This window comes from Otolemur garnettii, unplaced genomic scaffold (assembly GCF_000181295.1).
Source record: "Otolemur garnettii isolate 467f Iridium unplaced genomic scaffold, OtoGar3 scaffold00005, whole genome shotgun sequence".
NCBI classification, from domain to species: Eukaryota; Metazoa; Chordata; class Mammalia; order Primates; family Galagidae; genus Otolemur; species Otolemur garnettii.
In genome coordinates, this window is record NW_003852400.1 from 36268327 (window position 1) to 36288440 (window position 20114).

The 20114-nt window shown below is 39.2% G+C and overlaps 1 protein-coding gene and 1 pseudogene across 2 annotated transcripts in view; one reads left to right on the forward strand and one right to left on the reverse strand.

Moving 5' to 3' along the window:
- Positions 1-20114, reverse strand: part of ZSWIM6 (zinc finger SWIM-type containing 6) — a 200894-nt gene that overhangs the window by 2149 nt on the left and 178631 nt on the right. The window contains exons 7-15 of the mRNA XM_023507586.1: positions 15986-16162; positions 15565-15711; positions 14533-14679; positions 11994-12254; positions 7923-8058; positions 4768-4925; positions 3913-4076; positions 2331-2412; positions 1-576 (exon numbers count right to left, since the gene is read on the reverse strand). The exon at positions 1-576 is cut by the window's left edge and continues 2149 nt beyond it. Coding sequence (XP_023363354.1) covers positions 1-576; positions 2331-2412; positions 3913-4076; positions 4768-4925; positions 7923-8058; positions 11994-12254; positions 14533-14679; positions 15565-15711; positions 15986-16162 — 1848 coding nt within the window. The remainder of the gene's footprint in view (positions 577-2330; positions 2413-3912; positions 4077-4767; positions 4926-7922; positions 8059-11993; positions 12255-14532; positions 14680-15564; positions 15712-15985; positions 16163-20114) is intronic.
- On the forward strand, positions 12678-13660 carry LOC100951819 (annotated as a pseudogene). Its single transcript, XR_001161767.2, has one exon. The product of XR_001161767.2 is annotated as a 60S ribosomal protein L5 pseudogene (transcript).

The window sequence follows — 20114 nt, forward strand, 5'->3', positions numbered from 1 at the left end:
GTCCCACCATGCCAGGAGTGGTCAGAGTGCACCTGCGCAAAATGTCTGACAGTACCGTTGCACACTTGACACTCTTGACCACCAGAGGTATTATAGCTGCAAGCTCATTTTTACCAAGGGAGTGGCTGAGTGCACAGGCCCACAAAACATCATTAATGGCAGGGTGTGTGTCCTGATTGTAGCTCAGGTTGAGATGGGTCATGGCCAGGGTGGCCAGCTTGTAGGCCCTCATGGGGTACCCGCGGTGCTCCATGTACCGTGCTATTGTGAAGAGCTGTGTGTAGCTCATGCCGGTCGTAGCAGCGTCGAGAACAATTTGGTACGCCGTCTCAAAAGCTATGTGATCCTTTTCACAAAGGGTTAGCGCAGAGAGGGCACAGTTCTGTGGATCCTTCATGGCACACTGCAATGCGAGTGTCCGGGCACTGCTGGCCAGCTTTTCCTGCTGGTGGCAGTCCAGGTGGAGGCGGACAATGGTGCTGTTGGACATCACGGTGGTTGCAACTATGCTCGTGGCCTCAGTGGGAGTAAAGAGGGTAAACCAGCTCTGCATGATGCTGTCCAGGGCATAAACACCTGCAAGGAACACAAACGGGCCCTATTACTGACAAGGAAGCTGTGCAGAGGTCTTGCCTTCCTTCCACTTTTATCATCAGTGCTTACATGGTTAACCATCACAGGACATAGCCAGGCCAGGAAATCCGGTAAGGTAATGTGCCTGGAGCAACCCTTTGGAATAAGGTCATTATGGATTGCTATTCATCGAAATGCCTGTAACAAACATGAACTTCCTATAATAAAGAACTAATCCTCTGAGTAGCTGATATTTGTACTGTGCTGCTTGCCATTTCAGACGATGGCTGTTTGCTGATGAACTTTAGTTCACTGGGGCCTCCTGTGAGTTATCCACTACAGAATACAAGGCAGAAACACTGCAATCTTCACCATAACAGGGATTTCCCATGTTGTGTATGTTTCTTTCTAAGTTTAAGGTACACATAATATAAAAGTTTATGACACACAAAGAAGGATGAAAATGAGGCCTGCAATCAAGAGAAAAAGTCAATAGAAGCAGATCTATAGATGACTTCGATGTTGGAAATGGTTGGCCAATTCTCTAAAATAACCATTATAAGCACACAGACCCAAAATGCCTTACTTGTAGGAAAATTCTAAAGGTGAGTGATTTGAAAAGAAAAGTACCAAATCTCAGAGAGAAATTGCGTGCAAGGATAAAAGAGTTGTTTGGCAATTCTTAAACTAGTATTGTATTTGTATTGTTTTACCAAAGCATGACTTTAATGATCTAACCATAATATTTATATTGAGACCAAGTTCCTGTTTTCCAAAACAATAAACCATTACCCATTAATAAAAATAAAATAAGAAGAATGATTTTACAGTATCTGCTGTGTTGGTATCTAAATACTGAGATGGTAGTGTCTTCTCAGCAAGAGGTGTATATCCTTTTCTGATGCAAACAGGAAAAAAGAAAGATAGTTTAACCAACATTTATTTTTAATAGCCACCATAAGCTTCTGTTGGCATTCTTGCTGGAACTGTACAATTTGCTTTCTTATTGACCCAATGTCTCAGAGGGAATACAGCTTATGGGGAGCCAGAGGATATTCTTACAGCTAGCTGCAATTTCTTACACATATGAAAGCTAAACCATACCTAGTAGACATCATCTCCCTGCTGGATACTATGATGTTTGGATAATGAGGAAAAAACTCAGTACAACCAGGTAACTTTATATGAACAGAATTGAATACTCACTGACTTATACATTCATTTTTAATTTAATTTAATTTAATTTTTTGAGACAGTCTCACTCTGTTGCCTTGGGTAGAGTCCCATGCTGTGGTCATAGTTCACAGCAACCTCAAATTTCCAGGCTCAAGTGATCCTCTTACCTCAGCCTTCTAAGTAGCTGGGACTTACAGGTGCTCACCACTATACCCACTTAGTTTTTCTATTTTTAGTAGAGATGGGGTCTTGCTCTTGCTCAGGCTGGTCTCAAACTCCTGAGCTCAAGCAATCTACCCACCTCGGCCTCCCAGAGTGCTAGGCTTACAGGAGTGAGCCACCATGCTCAGCAACTTATTCCATTTTAAATAAGAGGTTAGAGCTCCACAAATGTGACAGTTTAGATGATAAAGCAAATGTGTAAGGTTGTGGGTGGGAAGGATGAAAGCCCCATAGGTTGCTGGAAGGAACAGGAGCCTTGCGGAAGTCAAGGTAAGAGAGTGAAAATGTTCTTGTATCTGTAAATGACAAGTTAGGCCCTATTCTGAGGTGCCTGAGAAAGCTTCTCAGAATTTACCTACCCACTTCAGTAGCACACGTTACCAGCCACCTCACCATTTCCCGCCGGCGCCAATTTAAGGTTGACAGTGTCATTCGCATAACCTGTTAAAAAAGGATAATTAAATGTTTTGAAAAATTATCCTACCTCAATGGGAAAAAAGTCTATCCTAAGACAAAAACTACTAGGAACATGAAAAGCATTATTTAGCTCTACACATAAATTTGGATTTGTCTATGGCTTTCCTAGGCGGCCTTTGCAACCTGGGAGGAAAGAATTGCTCTCCTGGTGGGCCTGCTGACCAGAAGTGGTGTCCTGGGCACGTCTTTCATCTCTTTTCTCATTCAACAGGCTAGACTCATGCATTAAATATGGTCTATGCCCTCTTCTCCTTTCCAGCTTTAACATTTCCCATGTCAATTTCATCTTTGGTATCATCAGTGATCTGATTTTGTTTTTCACTTTCTAATAAGGTGTCCCCAAACAAACGTATCTACCTCATCCTACTTCTCCGTGCTTTAAGATTCAAATGTCTGGGACATAACATTCCTGAAGCCTTAGAAAGACCCTGTGGGATTTCTTCTTAGGTTACACAACGAATGACCCCACGACTAAGGTCTGCCATTTACTCAGAATTCCAAATAACCAGAAAGCTCATATGATGGCGCTACCTACATCATAACTTTAAGATGAGGCAAAAGATAACAAAGGGAACCAAATAACAAGAACTTATTTTTAAAAAGAAACTTCTAAACTGTCACCGTACAACTTAAAAGCAGTATCTTATACTTTCTGCGTATCCAGTGCTCAATGTCACAGTGGTAGGGACAGTTCCCACTTGTTTAAACTCCATGAATCACTAGAAAGGAGAATACATAACTAAAACAACCAGATTAATCACCGAAACATGACATTCTATTCCCCATCCTGTAGGTACTCAGGGTATAACAGTTTCTTTCACTGCTTTTTAGTAGGGAAAAGAGCAAATGTTCATAGACACTCCAGGAGAAAAGGAGAAGGAAACTTTTTAGTTCCTAGTTTACAGGGTCGTCTGTTCAGAGACCATACGGAAGCAAACACCCAACTGCATGACTAACTCAAAATGCTCTTGGCATTGTGTTCTACTGAAATCTGAAACTGGATTCTGGCCCCATAGCCCTGCCTTTACTTAATTTTCTCAGAGTTATAAAAAGGAGCTAGAATGGTCCATCCATTATGAAAATGCAAACATCAATAAAAATTCATACTTCCTCTAAAAATTTAATCCTAAAAATTGAATCTTTTATTATGCGTACTAGCTTTATTTAAGTCTCTTGCTAGCAGTAATTTTTCTCCATTCACTCCAGGGAGAAACAACGATGTTAAGGCTGCAATTCAAAAAATGATTTTTTGATTGAAAGATGCAAATAAGGAAAGTCCCTGCCCTCACACAACAGTCTGGTTCAGGCGGGAGAGACTACAGCTCTGAAACACAGTGCTCTCCCGAAGACTAACCGCCATGTGCGCCTGAGTCATTTACCTGCACTAAAAAATCCAAACAAACAAAAACCACCCTCAAATGCAACTTGACTTAGCAGTCTTTGATGCCCAGGAAAGTCACATACCTGCAGGCCCAGTTCCAGAGACACTTTCAAAAGGGTGATGTCTGGCAAACTGTCCATGAGAGTTGCTATTTTAAATGCATCTTGGGCAAGTTTGAAGATGTGTGATGAGGAGTGAATGTTTTTCTGGATGGATTCTAATACTGTTTCCAGCCTCCGAACATCGCCTGCAAAGAACAAGGGAAAACCGAACCAAATCAAATCAAAGCAACACAAGTAGACCAAAAAAAAAAGAAAAGTGTGTGAGTGTGTGTGTATATATGTGTATATGTACATATATCTATAAAGCCACACACATACACAAAGAGAGGGGAAAAAGCAATCAATACAAAATTTTAAAAAGCACAAATTAACTTACCTAACATGTTCACAGATGGCACAGATATTACAACTAAGGGTCCCATAGTTAGTACAATGTCTATGAATCTCAGCTCCACAAAGAAATACACTGAGACACAGCCTCCATGACCAAAAGCACGTATGAACCAGAACCAACATAAGATAGTGAACAGTTCTCCTAGTTCTTACTTACTTATGTGTTGGTGAATATTTCAGGAAGAAAAAATATATAACCAAATTCTTTACTGTGCTTCTTAATCTCAACCATTTCCATTTTCTTGGCACAATAGCTCATCTAAACTCTGTTGGCAGCAACTTTAAGGATGCAGGTAAGCGAGGAAAATGCCAGGCTCAAATTAGTAGCACCTGTTTTGCCTCATAAGGTAACATCTAAAGAAAAGGATCCCTTACAACCTGAAATTAACACCACGATTGAGAATTTGATAGAAAACATGACCCTTAAAAAGGCAAAAAAGGAAAACTAACACAGCAATTAAGAGGCCCAGGATAATACATTACCTTTGGCTGCAGTTAGCATGGTGGACGCCAGCTCACACTGCTGGGATTCAATGTGGCTTAGAGTGAACCAACGAGGGTAGCGGTTGGGAACAACTGATGCAATGTGGTGTGGGCGAGTGAGGTCTCCTGACGGAGCAGTAGATTCCAATACTAGTAACCTGCCATAAAAAGACAAGGAAGGTGGCCCCCCGTTATTACTTGTCCACTGCCTTGGCCATAAAGACTGGCTGGCAGAAGCCAGAGGAGTGGGTAGATGCTGGGAGAAATTATGCAGGTTCCCGGTTCACAAAGAGCTAGTGTGGCCACACTCTGCTATCTGCCTGCCAGATATCCAGGTGTTTGGATTATTTACTTCCTTTTAACAATAATTAATTGTTCATCATCCAAACCTTGTTAACTGCTTACCACCCAAACTCAATAGATTTCCTTTCTTTAGCATCATTCAAAAAATAGTAATATTGGGAGAAATCAAAATATGTAGCAACGAAGATTCTGAAACACGAGTCTTGATGTTTATCTACCATTTTTTAATATTATCACTCATTTAAAAATAAAAATCAACAGAAACCAATAGTGAACAGATATTTAAGACTGAGACTACACATTTCAGGGAGCAGTGGATAATTGAGACCAATAAGCTTAGCCTATTAAAAAATAAGAGGGGAAGTAAAACAGAAATGACCTCCTTTCCATAAATTCATACTGTATGCAGAATCATTTCCTTAGGACTTCAAAAATTTGAAGTTAGAATGAGTTCTACAATCATATTAGAAAAGATGAGTGCAACTGATCCAAGCATCTGTCCCTTGACAGTTTTGCATAAATTCTGTGTGCAAAACTGATAAATTCCATTTTAATCAATCTATTTTTAAGACTATCTTGACAAAAAACAATTCTTGAAAACAAAGTACATGTTTAGTGATCTCTTTTAAATGTAGGTACCAAAGAGACAGGTAGAGTAGCTACAACAGAAATAATTCCTATACAGTTATCAAAACGCTAGCCTTTGTTCAAATATGCCAGGTGTTATCGGGGTCACAGCGTCATGCTGGCCTCAAGACCCCCCTCCCCCACGCCCCTGCCAAGAGCAGTCAGGACTCTAGTGAGCCAAATGACTCACCTTTCCCTTTTATCTAGGCAGAAAGAGATGTCAGCACTAGAGAGAGTGGCAAGGCAGGCAATTAAGTAATAAGAATAAATTGGCAGGTTTACTATTTTAGCTTTTTAAAAAACTCAGAACGTTTCTGTATTCACAGGCAGATCTCGTCAGAGATGCCCATGGAGAAAACTAGTCAACGTACCTGGGAAGATGAGAAATGAGTGCCGAAGATGCCCTTCCTTGGCCTCCCCCTTCCAGAAGGACTAAGAAGCAAGATAGCAAGCTACACCTCTCTTTTCCTTCTTATTCCCCGGCTGCCTTGAAATGCTCTGGTAGGTCACATTACCTCCATCCCATGGCAGGCCTTTGGCTGGCTTAGTGGTGACAGGTGGAGGAGAAAGGTGGAAAACAATTCCCCTGTACCCTGCTAGTATTCCCATGAAAAAGCTGCCTTGGCAGCAACCAAGGCCACATATAAATGAGCTTCCGAACATTAGAAAAGCAGGCCTTTCTGCTTGGCACACACCCTTACATAAGCCAAACCACACAGAAACCTTAAGCTATTTTGCCCTTAAACTTTGCCAGCGGTAGTAGCAATAGCATCTGGTGGCATCATAACATTAACATCTTTCAAGACAAGAGAAGAATTCCTTGGATTTGAATAAGTATACAGCTGAGCATATGTCTTCATAGGACAACTTCCATGTTATCTTCTAAAACTGGGAATAGGAATCTACTTCTTATAAAATAGTCCTCTAAAATACAAAGTGAGTGGTATAACACAATTTGTTGGGAACTCCTGTTTATGTTATTGATTTACTTTGGGGGATTTTAAAAATAAACACAAGAGTATTTATAAGGATTCTCTAATAGGTTGGTAAGATTTCATGTTGCCACAGAAAGCATAGCAAATTAAAGAACATGAGCCTTAACACACATGGACACACAAACCACCCCCCATCACTGCATCTAAAGGCTTCTTGATAGCTATAAACCATACTCAATACTTTTAGTGCAGAGTACGAAGACTACTGGCAACTCAAAGGGAAGGATTTGGTTTTAAATCTACTACACTGATTACAGAGATAGAATCTTTGATGAAAAGGTTCTTAGGAGATCAAACTATTCTTCAGCACACTCAGCTTTTAGGTCTGTACATGGCTTGTCTTCAGGTAACACTAAGGTTGTCAATCTGTAGTTTCCATTAGAAATATAGGAATGTTTTATCAACTTTTTTTTAAAAGGAAGAAGAGAAAAGGTTGATGCTTTAAGAAAGGCAGATATTCCTTTCTTAAAATTTAAAGGTTACATATAAGATTAAAAAATATAATCTTGAACTCAACAAAAAGTACTCTTCCCTGAACAAATTTGGAATAAAAATAATTATTAGGTTAGTCAGCTTTAAAAAGGGATGGGCAAATAAAAAGGCGAGTGGCAAAGAACATCTTTCAGTTGTTATTACTGAAAAGGAGGCTCTGATGAAGAGACTGAGGCAGTCAGAGCTGAGGCCGGCATACCTGAAGGCCCCTGAACAGAGACTCCTTCAACATGAGACACACACCCATCTGTTCTCAGCCCCCACAGGCCACCCATGTGCCTTGGTGATGCAGTCAGTGGCCTTCTTGTACAGCTGCTTGAATGTGGGATTACAGCAGGCATGAAGGTGGATCAATTATACTCAATCAAATGTATTTACTATTTACCAGTTTCAAAAATCTAATTTTTTCAAAACAATTATTTAGAAAGGTTTTAATTGTTGCTGTCTCATAATTGAATGTGGCCTAAAATTGTGCTCTATTCCCAATGCTTCAAGAAAAAGTAGGAAAAAGTAACAAATGAATTTGACAGCAGTCAAGGATACAATTCTTCCCTTACTTTAAAACAAAAGCAAAACAAGCACACAAATCACCTCCACAACAATCCAGGAAGCGTAAATAGTTTCTTTAGATTTTCTGCTGCCTATAAGAAACACGAATGAATGAGAAATCAGTTGACAGCCATGCTTCCCAGCGGGGAATGTGAGTTGCCTCTATCGGGCTGGGCTGTGAGTACTCACCGCATTGCTCTCAGTGCAATTTTGTATGCCAGTTCAGCATCATGAGGTAGGAGAGAGGTGAAGAGATACTTGGCAAATGTGTGCATTGGAACGCTCTCCCGATGGATTATTTCACCCAAACCACTATATGGTCCGGCTGTGGGAAGAGAGCACACACACTTTACATTACTGAAAAATGAAGTAATACTTCTTCTAAATTATACTTTAAATTTTTCATGTAAAGTTATAATATATATATATCTGTAAGCTAATCTGTCATTAAGAATTTAATCTAAGTGATACAGTAGAAAGGAATAAAATTCTTAGTCAAAAAAGATTCTGTGGGGTATAATATACAATACAGTCTTCATGAACAATCAATCTCCCAACTACCCCACAGCTAAAAAAGAGGCACAGCTTGTTCACGATGCAAGTTTCTCAGAGAAGGAACCCGCCTAACGCCGAAAACTTCATTGACTCTGAGAAACGTCCTTTCTCAATGTGTCCAACATCTGAGCATCCAGACTTGCAAATGTGCAGACGACTCCACAGTGAGACTCTGGGACCCACCCTGGGTCTGGGAGGATTCCCAACCACAGCTTTCAATACAAAGCCTTTACACACTGTTGCTTCTAATAAGCAGAAATAGATATTAATAAACAGAAAAAGACATTAATTTCCAGAAAGTGACTGTTAACAAAAAGAATAGTTACCCATTTGATCCTCACTATAGGCAAAATAAAAGAATTAAACTAACTGGAAATTTATTACCCTTTGGACGCCAGAAGGCCAATTTTAAAAGCAAAATTACATTTAAACTGTCAAAATTCACTTCCTAGTAAGTTCTGACAGGCCTGGTGGGAGAGCTGACTTCCCCTGTGTGCTCCTTGAGAGCTGCTCTGAGAAGGGCAACACGGACTTTTAAAATAAATTCTGAAAGGAAACCACAGTGGTTAGTTCAACCACTTTGCACTTAGGTACTTTGAGGTTTAGTTACCATAAAGGGTTTAACAAATTAGTTTCCATGTCACCTTTGGGTAGCATTTGTTTCATAATTTCTAGAACTATGAACCATGACACCACTGCTCAGAGGATATGCTATATTTGTTTTCCATGAGAAAAATGATTCTGGTGAAGAGTTTAGAACGCAAGAAATGCAGCTGAGAAGAAATGGCAAGAGGAGTTCCTGAATTGAGTGCTGCGTAGGAGCAAGATACATTCTAGACTATTTCAATGGACTATTTTAAAATCCAATTGGCTTTTTGGTTAGCATTTTTTAATTATTCAAGTATCTTAAAAATCACATAAACTACTTATTTTTTACCTAGACAAATTAAAATTCAATCTAAATTTCTAATTTTACCAAATCCATTAAAATCCTTTCCTTTAAGACATTTTAAAATGTTTTGGTAATTTAATATTCTTTAAAAGTTGACATAACATTACACTTGCACCTCAGTTCACACAGGAAGGCTACACAATTGAAGTCACCAACTGCTATGGACTAAGTATGTGTGTCTTCCCCATATGTGACATGCTGAAGCCCCAAACTCTTAATGTTACTGTATCTGGAGATAGGACCTTTCTGAAAGTAATGAAAGCTAAATGAGGTCATAAGGATGGGGACCTTGATCCAACATGATTAGTGTCCTGCTAAAAAGAGATACCAGACAGTGTCTCTCTGTGTCATGTGAGGGGGCCCTTATTAGAAGCCAAATAGCCAGCACCATGATCTTCAACTTCTCAGCCTCCACAATTGTGAGAAATAAATTTCTGTTGGAACAGTCACCCAGTGACGGTATTCTGTGATGGCAGCCCAACCAGGCCAACACACTAAGTATAGCAAACTTGGAGATTGTCTGTATATTATTCACTTCTCTGTCTTTGTTTTTCAATGTTTCCCTTTAAAAAACCAAGTTACCTTTTTGCACTATTCAGGGAAAACAAGGATACATAATCAACACTTTGCTACTATACCTCCCAACAACCAAAACTGTTCAGTCAGGTATCACAGAATTATTATGAATTAATAATTAGGATAATCCCTAAACTCTGGTGTACTGAATAATAAAAAACAGACATTTGTACTAAGTTTTCCCAGAAGTGGTTTTCTAATAGCTCAATTGATCCATCCAATATTGTGGCCAGGAGAGATTAACATTCAGCAAAAATACTGGTTACTGCTGCTTCTTTTCAGATATCTGGGCCTGCTAAATAATTTGCCCCTGAAATTTTCAAACAGTAAACATGCACGAAGAACTAGTGCCCTAGTGCAGTCAACTTCATCAGAGCTCTTCCTTCTGAGATTTACAGAAATGGCCCCTTAGGCTCCCCAGTTTGGGCGGCCTCCTGTCCTGCACCCACCCATTCTTCATGGGCCTTGCAGGTCTAAGATAGGAGGAAAAGATGAGCCTTGACTTCCTCAATTTTCATAAAAAACTGAGGGAGATGGGAGAGATGGACTAATCAGAGACTCAGACAAAGTTCAGAAATATTCATGAGAATGAACATGAAGACGTACTTAGGTAAATTATAAGCAGAGATCATAGATTGTCAGCTTTGAAAACCATATATCCTCTTCCTAAACTCCAGTATAATTGAAATCAAAAGTCAGTTAAAAGCTGGGCATGGTGGTTCATGCCTGTAATTCCTGCACTTGGGAGGCCAAGGTGTGTGGATTGGCTGAGCTCACAGGTTCGAGACCAGCCTGAGCCAGAACAAGATCTCATCTCTATATAAAAAATAAAAATAAAAAGTAGGTGGGCCTGTGGCAGGCACCTGTGGTCCCAGCTGCTTGGGAGGCTGAAGCAAGAGAACCGCTTGAGCCCAGGAGTTTGAGGTTACTGTGAGCTGTGGTGCCATAGCACTCTACCGGGGATGACATAGTGAGACTGTGTCTCAAAAAATAAAAAATAAATAGATAAATAAAAAGAAAAAAATTAAAAAAATTTTTTTTTTCAAGTCAGTTAACATGGCCAGACATTAAAAAAATGCTTGAGGCCAATGAAATTGCTTATATATGATATATGTAAAAAAATTACATGGAAGGAAACTATGGGAGAAAATAGTAATTAAATAATTAAATTAAACACAGGCTCAATCTTGAAATTTGTCAAAATAGAATTTTTACCTTTAGGAAAAAATAAAAACTTTAGCAGAGTGCTTCAAAAAATTAATCTTAGAAATTTTTTACCAAAATTAAGGATGCTACTAAGGTTTACTTTAATATACTTGAAGAAAAGATTTTCTTCCAAATAGGTCTTTTGCTTTGGATAAATAAAAGAGGTTTTAAAATGCTATTTTCTCTTAATCCCTTCCCCCTATGTAGCAGTTCTGAATATAAGATGAGGATACCGCACTTAGGACCTTATCACAAAGAATCCCAGAATAACACACGTATACTTGAGAGACAGAAGGAATTTCATCAGACACCAACTTATTAATCTGCAAAGGATTAGGCTACTATACTTGTTATATTTACCCTTTTTGAGAAAAAAATATAAAAAACAGTGCCGGGCAAAATTAGTCAGGCCCTTCACATCTTGACCTAATAAAAAGGAAAATTAGACTTTGCCTCAGAGACGCTATGAAACTAGTCAGCACAGTGGAAACTCACTCCTGCAGCCCTCAGACTTCTGTGTATGCACACAACATGTTCAAAACCCAGACATCATGGTGCAGCCAATTAACTCAAAGGAATATCTACCAATTTCTATTTTGTTATTTAATTGACCGAACAAATAGGAACATGGCTAACGATAGTAACTTACTATCAAAACTGCATTCACCTCAGGAAGAACGCAGCCTAAATATAAGTGATCCTTTTCAAAGCTTTACAGCATCAAATGGGGCTTATTTCCAATAAACTATCCTATGTAACCACCTAAATCAAATGATACAAATCTAAACATCCATACTTTTTCATTCAGTGACACTATGTTTTAGACAATGAACATGTTTTGGACACTCCATGACCACATCAATCAGGATAACTACCATATTAAATGCATTCAGACAATACTCTTAACATGAGAAAAACTACCACCCAAATCAAATTGGCTGAATAAGTGGAACACTTCTTTATCAAGCTACCTTCTAATAGGAAGACTGCTTGTTTGCGGAAGATTTTCACCAGTGTGTCATCCAATTCAATTTCCTGAAGCTTGGAAATGAGCTGCTCCTCATTCCGGCAAACTTTCTCTTGTGTGTACAGCCCATCAGGCATGATACGCTGCTGTCCAAGCCCTATCAGGGCTACTTCCACGGCCAGCGTTAAATAGGATTCCCCTTCTTCTAAAAATTTGTGTGCAGGTAAATGCTGGTATTCCAGAGACTTGCACTGTCCCATATTCTCTGTAAAATGCCACAAAAGAAACCAGAGTTCAGAAACGACCTCTGCAGGTACTATGGAAGGTACAAATACTTCTTCTACCCAGTACTGGTAAATGAATTATTCACTTAGTGCTGAGAAAGCCTGAAAACAATGATTTTTTTAGGCTAAAGTGCATAGCTTTTAATATCTTTTAAGAAATGACCATGAATAATTGAATATATATGTTTTCGGAGCTAAAATATTATAAATATTTTTGTCCCACTGAAAATGAATCAAAGGAGAAAACTATAAATCTAGGGACACATGATACCAAGATTATTTATTTAAGAGAAAAAAATTTAATAATAGTAAAAAACATTACAATAATAAAATTATAAGACAACTGTAATAGTTAACAATGTCTTTAATATTGGTATTTATAAAATTTCCATAATTTGCTGCAAATTTGTGTGGGGCCACGGACGCGGGTCTCTATTCTGCAGGATGGGGTTTGTTAAGGTTGTCAAGAATAAGGCCTACTTTAAGAGGTACCAAGTGAAATTTAGAAGATGATGAGAGGGTAAAACTGATTACTATGCTCGGAAACACTTGGTGATACAGGATAAAAATAAGTACAACACACCCAAATATAGAATGATAGTTCGTGTGACTAACAGAGACATCATTTGTCAGATTGCTTATGCCTGTATAGAAGGGGATATGATAGTCTGCGCAGCTTATGCACATGAACTACCAAAACACGGTGTGAAGGTTGGCCTGAGAAATTATGCTGCAGCATATGGTACTGGCCTGCTGCTGGCCCACAGGTTTCTCAATAGGTTTGCCATGGACAAGATCTATGAAGGCCAAGTGGAGGTGACTGGCGATGAATACAATGTGGAAAGCATCAATGGTCAGCCTGGTGCTTTTACATGCTATTTGGATGCAGGCCTTGCCAGGACTACCACTGGCAATAAAGTTTTTGGAGCCCTGAAGGGAACTGTGGATGGAGGCTTGTCTATCCTTCACAGTACCAAACGATTCCCTGGTTATGATTCTGAAAGCAAGGAATTTAATGCTGAAGTACATCGGAAGCAAATCATGGGACAGAATGTTGCAGATTATATGCGTTACCTAATGGAAGAAGATGAAGATGCTTACAAAAAACAGTTCTCTCAATACATAAAGAACAACGTCACTCCAGACATGATGGAGGAGATGTATAAGAAAGCTCATGCGGCTATACGAGATAACCCAGTCTATGAGAAGAAGCCCAAGAGAGAAGTTAAAAAGAAGAGATGGAACCGTCCCCAAATGTCCCTTGCCCAGAAGAAAGATGGGGTAGCTCTAAAGAAGGCAAGCTTCCTTAGAGCTCAGGAGCGAGCTGCTGAAAGCTAAACCAACCAATTTTATATGAATATTTCTTGATTTAAAACAATAAACTTATTCATTAGGCAAAAAAATTTTTTTCATAATTTTATTTTAATGCTGAAATTTATAATGAAAACAGTAGGGAACACGACACGTGTAACTTGACTCGAAGGGCCGTTTTGTTATCCCAGAGTGATCAGTTATAGAGGACTGATTCCTGGAGCATTATCTTGTCTCTATTAAGGTGCTTCTATTTGAATTTACAACTTCAACCATCAAACTCCAAAGGGCAACTGAATTCAGACTCATACCTTTAACCCTCCTGATGAGAGTTTGGGCCACCCATAATCCATGAAGGCGACCACCACAGGGAAAATTATGAAAGGGCCAAGATAATTAGCCATCTGAGCTCACCCAAGTCGTGGGAGCAATAAAGGAGCAACCCTTCCTCCCTTCCTTAGGTCCACCCACTGCCTTGGACAGTTTATTGAAGGATGATGCTTAAGTCTTAAAAGGCCAAAAAGAGAAATCCAAAAACACAGCTTTAAAGGAATGTGTGATGTAAAACAGTTTTAAATAGCATTTAAAATAGACAAAAAAACTTAATTGACAAGTCACTTTCAATGCAAAGACAAATTTAAAATACACCTGAACTAAATTTCCTAGAACTACATGCTATTGATGCACAGCCCCTTTTTATATCTTTATGCTTGAAAATAGTCATAATGGAGATCATTCTTATACGCAGAATCACTGTTAGAATAGAATAAATATTTCTAAAGTTCGTGACATATGCTGCCAGCATCCGGGTGCCCATTTTCTTGCTCTCCTGCTAATCATAGGTCCTGTTAACTACATGGACCTGTAAACTTTAAGTAAAAACACAACTTAATACCATTTAGCATTCAGGAAAAGAAAATCACATGAGACAAATGTTAATGGCTTTACCCGTAAAATCCGAGAGCCCAGAAAAGTTCTCATCATCGATGCGGCAGGCTTCCATAAGGCTACTGAAGAGAGTACCCACAGGGTCCAGGGGATGGCCGACCCAGCCCTCCAGATTGGTTATCGAGGTTATACTTTTATGGGGTAGCTCTGTGTAAGAAAGAGGAATTGAGGCATGGAAATATTTATGCTTTTCTCAATTATTCCATGAATTTCTTATTCCTACTTTTATGTTTCTTTGGCAAGTTTGTTTTGTTGTCAACTCTGTGATTTTCTTTTTTATTAAGGATGATATTTTAGTTGAGAGGTTTTGGTTCATTTTTAATAAGCTGAGATAAAGAGAAGATAAATGTGTCCTGTCAGCTGGAAGCTCATCAAATGTCATTTCACAGAACATGAAATATCCTATAGTTCTCTTCTGGCCACTTTAAATAAATATCATGTCCTAATGTACTTACTATTATGACTAAAAAGTTTTAGAGTATATACACATTGTGCCAGGCTTCATTTTAAGTGCTTTATAGAAATTAACTTGTTTAATCTTCTCAACAACTCTTAAGAGACAGGCCCTCTGCTAAGCACCGTTATACAGAAGAGAACCCTAAACCACAGAGAGAAAAAGTCATTGCCTAAGGTCACCCAGCTGGGACCTACTGCTGGGATTCAAGCAGAGCCAGTCTACCCCTAGCTCTTACTGTCAGAATGAAAATGCACTTTCACAAAATAAGGTATCTGACTAGCATGAATTTTAAATTAATACTAAATAGTTATTAAAACATTAATAATTTTCTCCCTTAAAAGTTAACTAGTTTAAGAGTTTAAAACAAAATCTTTTCTTATAAACATTCAACTAAGAAATAAAATGCCTAAAATTTCTCATGGAAATTAAGCTCTTAAGTATTTTTAAATGAGAGGTGAATAAAGCCATCTCTATAGCTCTAGTTTTAAAAGCCACCTCTCCCAGAAGAACACAAAACTCAGTGACATCATCACCGAGAATCCCATTCCAATGGAAACCAACTCCTGCACATTCACCTTTTTTTTGAGTTCGGAACATTTCCAACTGTTTCTGTTGCTGTCGTCTTAACGTATTAACAATAGCTATTGCGAGTCTCAGTGCTTCTCTGGGGTACCCATGAGAACGTAATGCATCCACTCTCGCACAGGCTGTAGGAACATGTTCTAAAACAGAAAGTCAAGGGAATAAAGTTGCCACTGTTAAGATGTATCTTTAGAAAAAAGATTTACTAGTAAGATGTTTCTCCCAAAATAATATTAAAAAGACACGAGAAATCATTTCAAAATCTGGATTTGAATGAAAAACTCAGCTCCTATTGCCAAGCATTCATCCATCTCCCATTGAATCCCTCAATTCTCCACCTCCCACTCCAATAATGCTATAGAAACTAAACAAAGAAGTAAGTCATGGAAATGTCTTTCCGGTTTGGCCACTTACCATGCCAGAGGGGCCACCCTCGGGAGTCAAAGAGGGAGTTTTCAGTGTCGTCATGGTAACAGTAGTTGGTGTATAGGTCACTGCTGATAATGTGCTGCAAGTGGCTGTCCTGCCAGTGGAGATCACATGCCTCGATGGCTCGGGTGAACACTGTCCGATGGGGCCTGTTCGATGAATCTGTTTTTTCCACAATTCAGAAAGCCATGTCAGCTATTATTCACATGTGAATAAATCAGTCACACCATTCTGTGGCCAGATGTTCATGAACACACCCACACACACTGTCCTGCACCCCTAAGCAGAAGAGTGAATACTCTCACATCCTAAGTTCTAGAAGGCAAGTCAGCCCAAAGAGCCACCATTCACTCACTTGTTTTTATCAAACACAAACATTCTGCAGCCATTAAAGCTAAGGTTAAAGGCATCCTGCAAAAAGAATCATCAAATCTAGTTTCCATGCCAAATACACTGAAAGGAGGCAATCGGCACAAAAAGATCACATGAAAACTCACTGCTCCCCACTTCTGAGGTGCTGTGGTGGGCTGCCCTGAGGGGATCAACAGCTCTCACAAACACTATGCAAGAGATGCGACACCAGCCATGGAACCTTTCAGGAATATGCAGTCAGCCTTTAAAGATATGCATAAGGGTTGTGCTTTTGGTTGTATTTTTTAACTATATTGTGCGGTTTTGCACAATTAAAACTATTATGCTTCTTGGGATATAATGATTAAATGCCACTCTATATCCCAAAGGGCATAAATGCATATATTTAACATTTCACAAAGCCACACAACATAGCTACAAAACAAACCAGCGCACTTACCTTGCCCCTACAGGCTGCCTCCTGACTCCTGGGCAGGTTCCATGACTGGTGTGATGTCCCCAGCATAGTGCATGCCGGGGCATCACAAAAGAGCAGAGGCATACACTCCGAAGAGGGTTCAAGTTTCAGGACCTGACGGAGAAAAAAAATGTTTGGGGAATAAAGGATGTTCTCACCCCAACTCCTGGGATTATGCAATTCCTAAGGATAATATGGTTCATAATCTACCTGTACTCCCACCCCTTTGGTCCCTACTCCAGACTTACCTTCACAAACCTTCGTAAGCCTCAACTGGAAATCAAGGTAACAAACTATTTTTATTTATGTGTATTTAGCTCAAGTCTAACCCTTTACTTTTCTGAGACTTAATTAAATGAGAAGCAAAATCTGAAGCTTCCTTCATTGGCTTCCTTCAATGAAGGAAGGACCTTTGGCTGAGCACAAACGTAAGGGAAAATACAAAAATCAAAAAACAACCAAACTGAGAAGAGGAGACTGGAGAATTCATTTCGTCCAACTCCTTTATTCTGCTGGTGGAACTGAAAAGCAAAGGAAGGCAAGTGACTTGCCAAGGTCACACAACCAAGCAGTGGCAGTCAAGATCAGAACACAGATAGCCTTACTGCACATTCAGCTAATTCAGCTGCTCATAAAGGCTTTGGACAGGCCTTTAACAAAAAAACATTACTTTCATCTGGTCCAGGTCAACTTAGGTATCTGTATCTGAATGGCAGACATATCAAAATGCACGGGTGATAGATAATCTGAGAGGCATGATTAATGATGCATCTGTCACGGTTCCTGCCCAGACCGCTTGCTAGCAGTAGATGGGTGTAGAAACTGCAAATGGGAAAGGTGAGCCCTACACTTTAAGGGCCTTTGAACCTATCAGCACTTTTTTGCTGAACTGAATAAATATACCCATAACCAGAAAGAAACTGGTTCCAAGATATCTCATAGTCCCTTGATGAAACATTCCAAAGTGTCTCACCAAAGTATTTTTAAGTGGCTTTGTCATTTCATTTATTTTATTTAGCTCAAATCATAGAATCAAAATTTAAAACTATAACAAGGCTTTACAAGAACAATTTAGTACTACGCACGTATTTATGAGTTAACTTCTGATGATATGGCTCACTACCTGCAGACACCAATAATAACAGCAAGTTGTAGAATATGATTTAATTTTCACAAAATAAAAACCTGAACTTCCTATGTGTGTATATGTGACTATACAAGCAAAGAGAAATGTGGGGACACACACACACCAGGCTTTTAAAGCCTGGTTTATCTCTATTGGTTATCTCTAAGAGACTAATAAAACCAATGATAACAAAAAAAGTTAAGTATTCTTGAAGTGATATTTAAATGAGAAAGTAGGATATAAAGCCCTGTAATAACATGAGAAACGCACAAAAATTGAATATGCATGTAGACAATGACTAAAAAGATAAACAATTGAAAATCTGGTTTGACTAGGTATCAGATTCAGCATCAAGGTTTTTATCTTAGATGTCTATGGTTACTCAATGTATGCAGTAAGATTGAAAAAAAAAAACATTTTGACCAAAGTTCTAAAATGATAAACATACAAATTTGTAAGAATGTTTAAATAAAGTATGCATAATATTAGTACACACTAATTAAAAAAACTTGGGAAATTCATAGAAGTAGAAAGGGGTAGGACAGCACCTGTGGCTCAGTGGGTAGGGCACCCAGATACCGAGGGTGACGGATTCAAACCCGGCCCCAGCCAAACTGCAACAACAACAAAAAGAAAAATAGCTGGGTGTTGTGGAGGGCACCTGTAGTCCCAGCTACTCAGGAGGCTGAGACAAGAGAATCGCCTAAGCTCAGGAATTGGAGGTTACTGTGAGCTGTGATGCCACAGCACTCTACCGAAGGCAATAAAGTGAGCTTCTGTCTCTAAAAAGAAAGAAAGGGGGATAATCCTTGGTTCTTCTGTCAAAAAAAAAAAAAAGTTAAAATTAAAAAAATTAGTTATCATTCTGATATATTCCAAAAAAGTAAATTACTCTTTCAAAGAATATAGATTTTAATGTTGTTGTTGTTCATTAATCCTAACGAATTATATCAGCAGAGTGGGACCTGCTAAGCTCTTCACATTCACTCTAATGTGTGAGCACAGGGATTGAGCTCCTGGTCTGTACCACGTACACATTCAGTCCAGCTGCAATAGCATGGCTGCTGGACTCTGCTGGCCACTACAGGCTCTCCCCCTGCTTAGTGGGGGCTCTACAGGTAAACGCAAAACATCCTTTCTGCAAGGATGTCTCTTCTGACAACCCCTCTGAAGAATGTGGGGATATTCTGCTAAAAGCAGGCACCCTAGTGCCTATAGGCTTAAGAGCTATAAATGTTGCTAGGTCCTAATTTTCTACTACCAAGGCCAAACCGTAAGTGAAATTAAATGTGTAAATCTAGAAGCTGGACCACTTCTCACTTGCTTTCTAAGGTCACAGAATATTAGTTGTCTAGGCCAGGCAAGGTGGCTCACGCTTGTAATCCCTACACTCTGGGAGACTGAGGTGAGTGGATTGCCTGCATTCACGAGTTTGAGACCAGCCTGACCAAGAGCAAGACCCTGTTTCTAAAAACAGCTGGGCGTTGTAGCAGGCACCTGTAAGTCCCAGCTACTTGAGAAGCTAAGGCAAGAGAACTGCCTGAGTCCAAGAGTTTGAGGTTGCTGTGAGCTATGATGTCACAGCATTGTACCAAGGGTGTCAAAGTGAGACTCTGTCTCAAAAAAGAGGAGAATATTAGTCTCTGAATAATGGTAGCATAATGAATAGAATATAAAAAGCAAAAGTGTAAAATGTTAGCTGGCAGTTCCAAAAATCAGGGGGGAGAGAAACAAAGAGAGACCTCCAAGTACAAATAGAAGGATGTTGCCTATGTAGATGTAGGCATAAGAATAAATGTTGAATAGCTAAATTTAAAAATTCTGAGCATTTGAAAAAAACTGGGTATGAGGGGTACATTTATTTGCTTTGAAGCTACTAAATAAAATCATCATAGGCAATGAAGATAGGACAGATTTCAAATACTGAATTCCCAAGACAAATATCTCTAGATAAAGCAGAGCCCGACAGTCATCATTCCCAAGTCCTAAAACTTCTTTTTGATTCAACAAGTCCCCGTGGAGTAATACATATCATTTTCTTTCTTTGTAGAGAATGAAAAAACTATGCTGTCATATTCAAACTCAGCACACTACTCTGCTCTTTCTGGGACTACCAACTCCTATGTGGCCAGCACACAGAAAATGCTAGTCTTTATCCT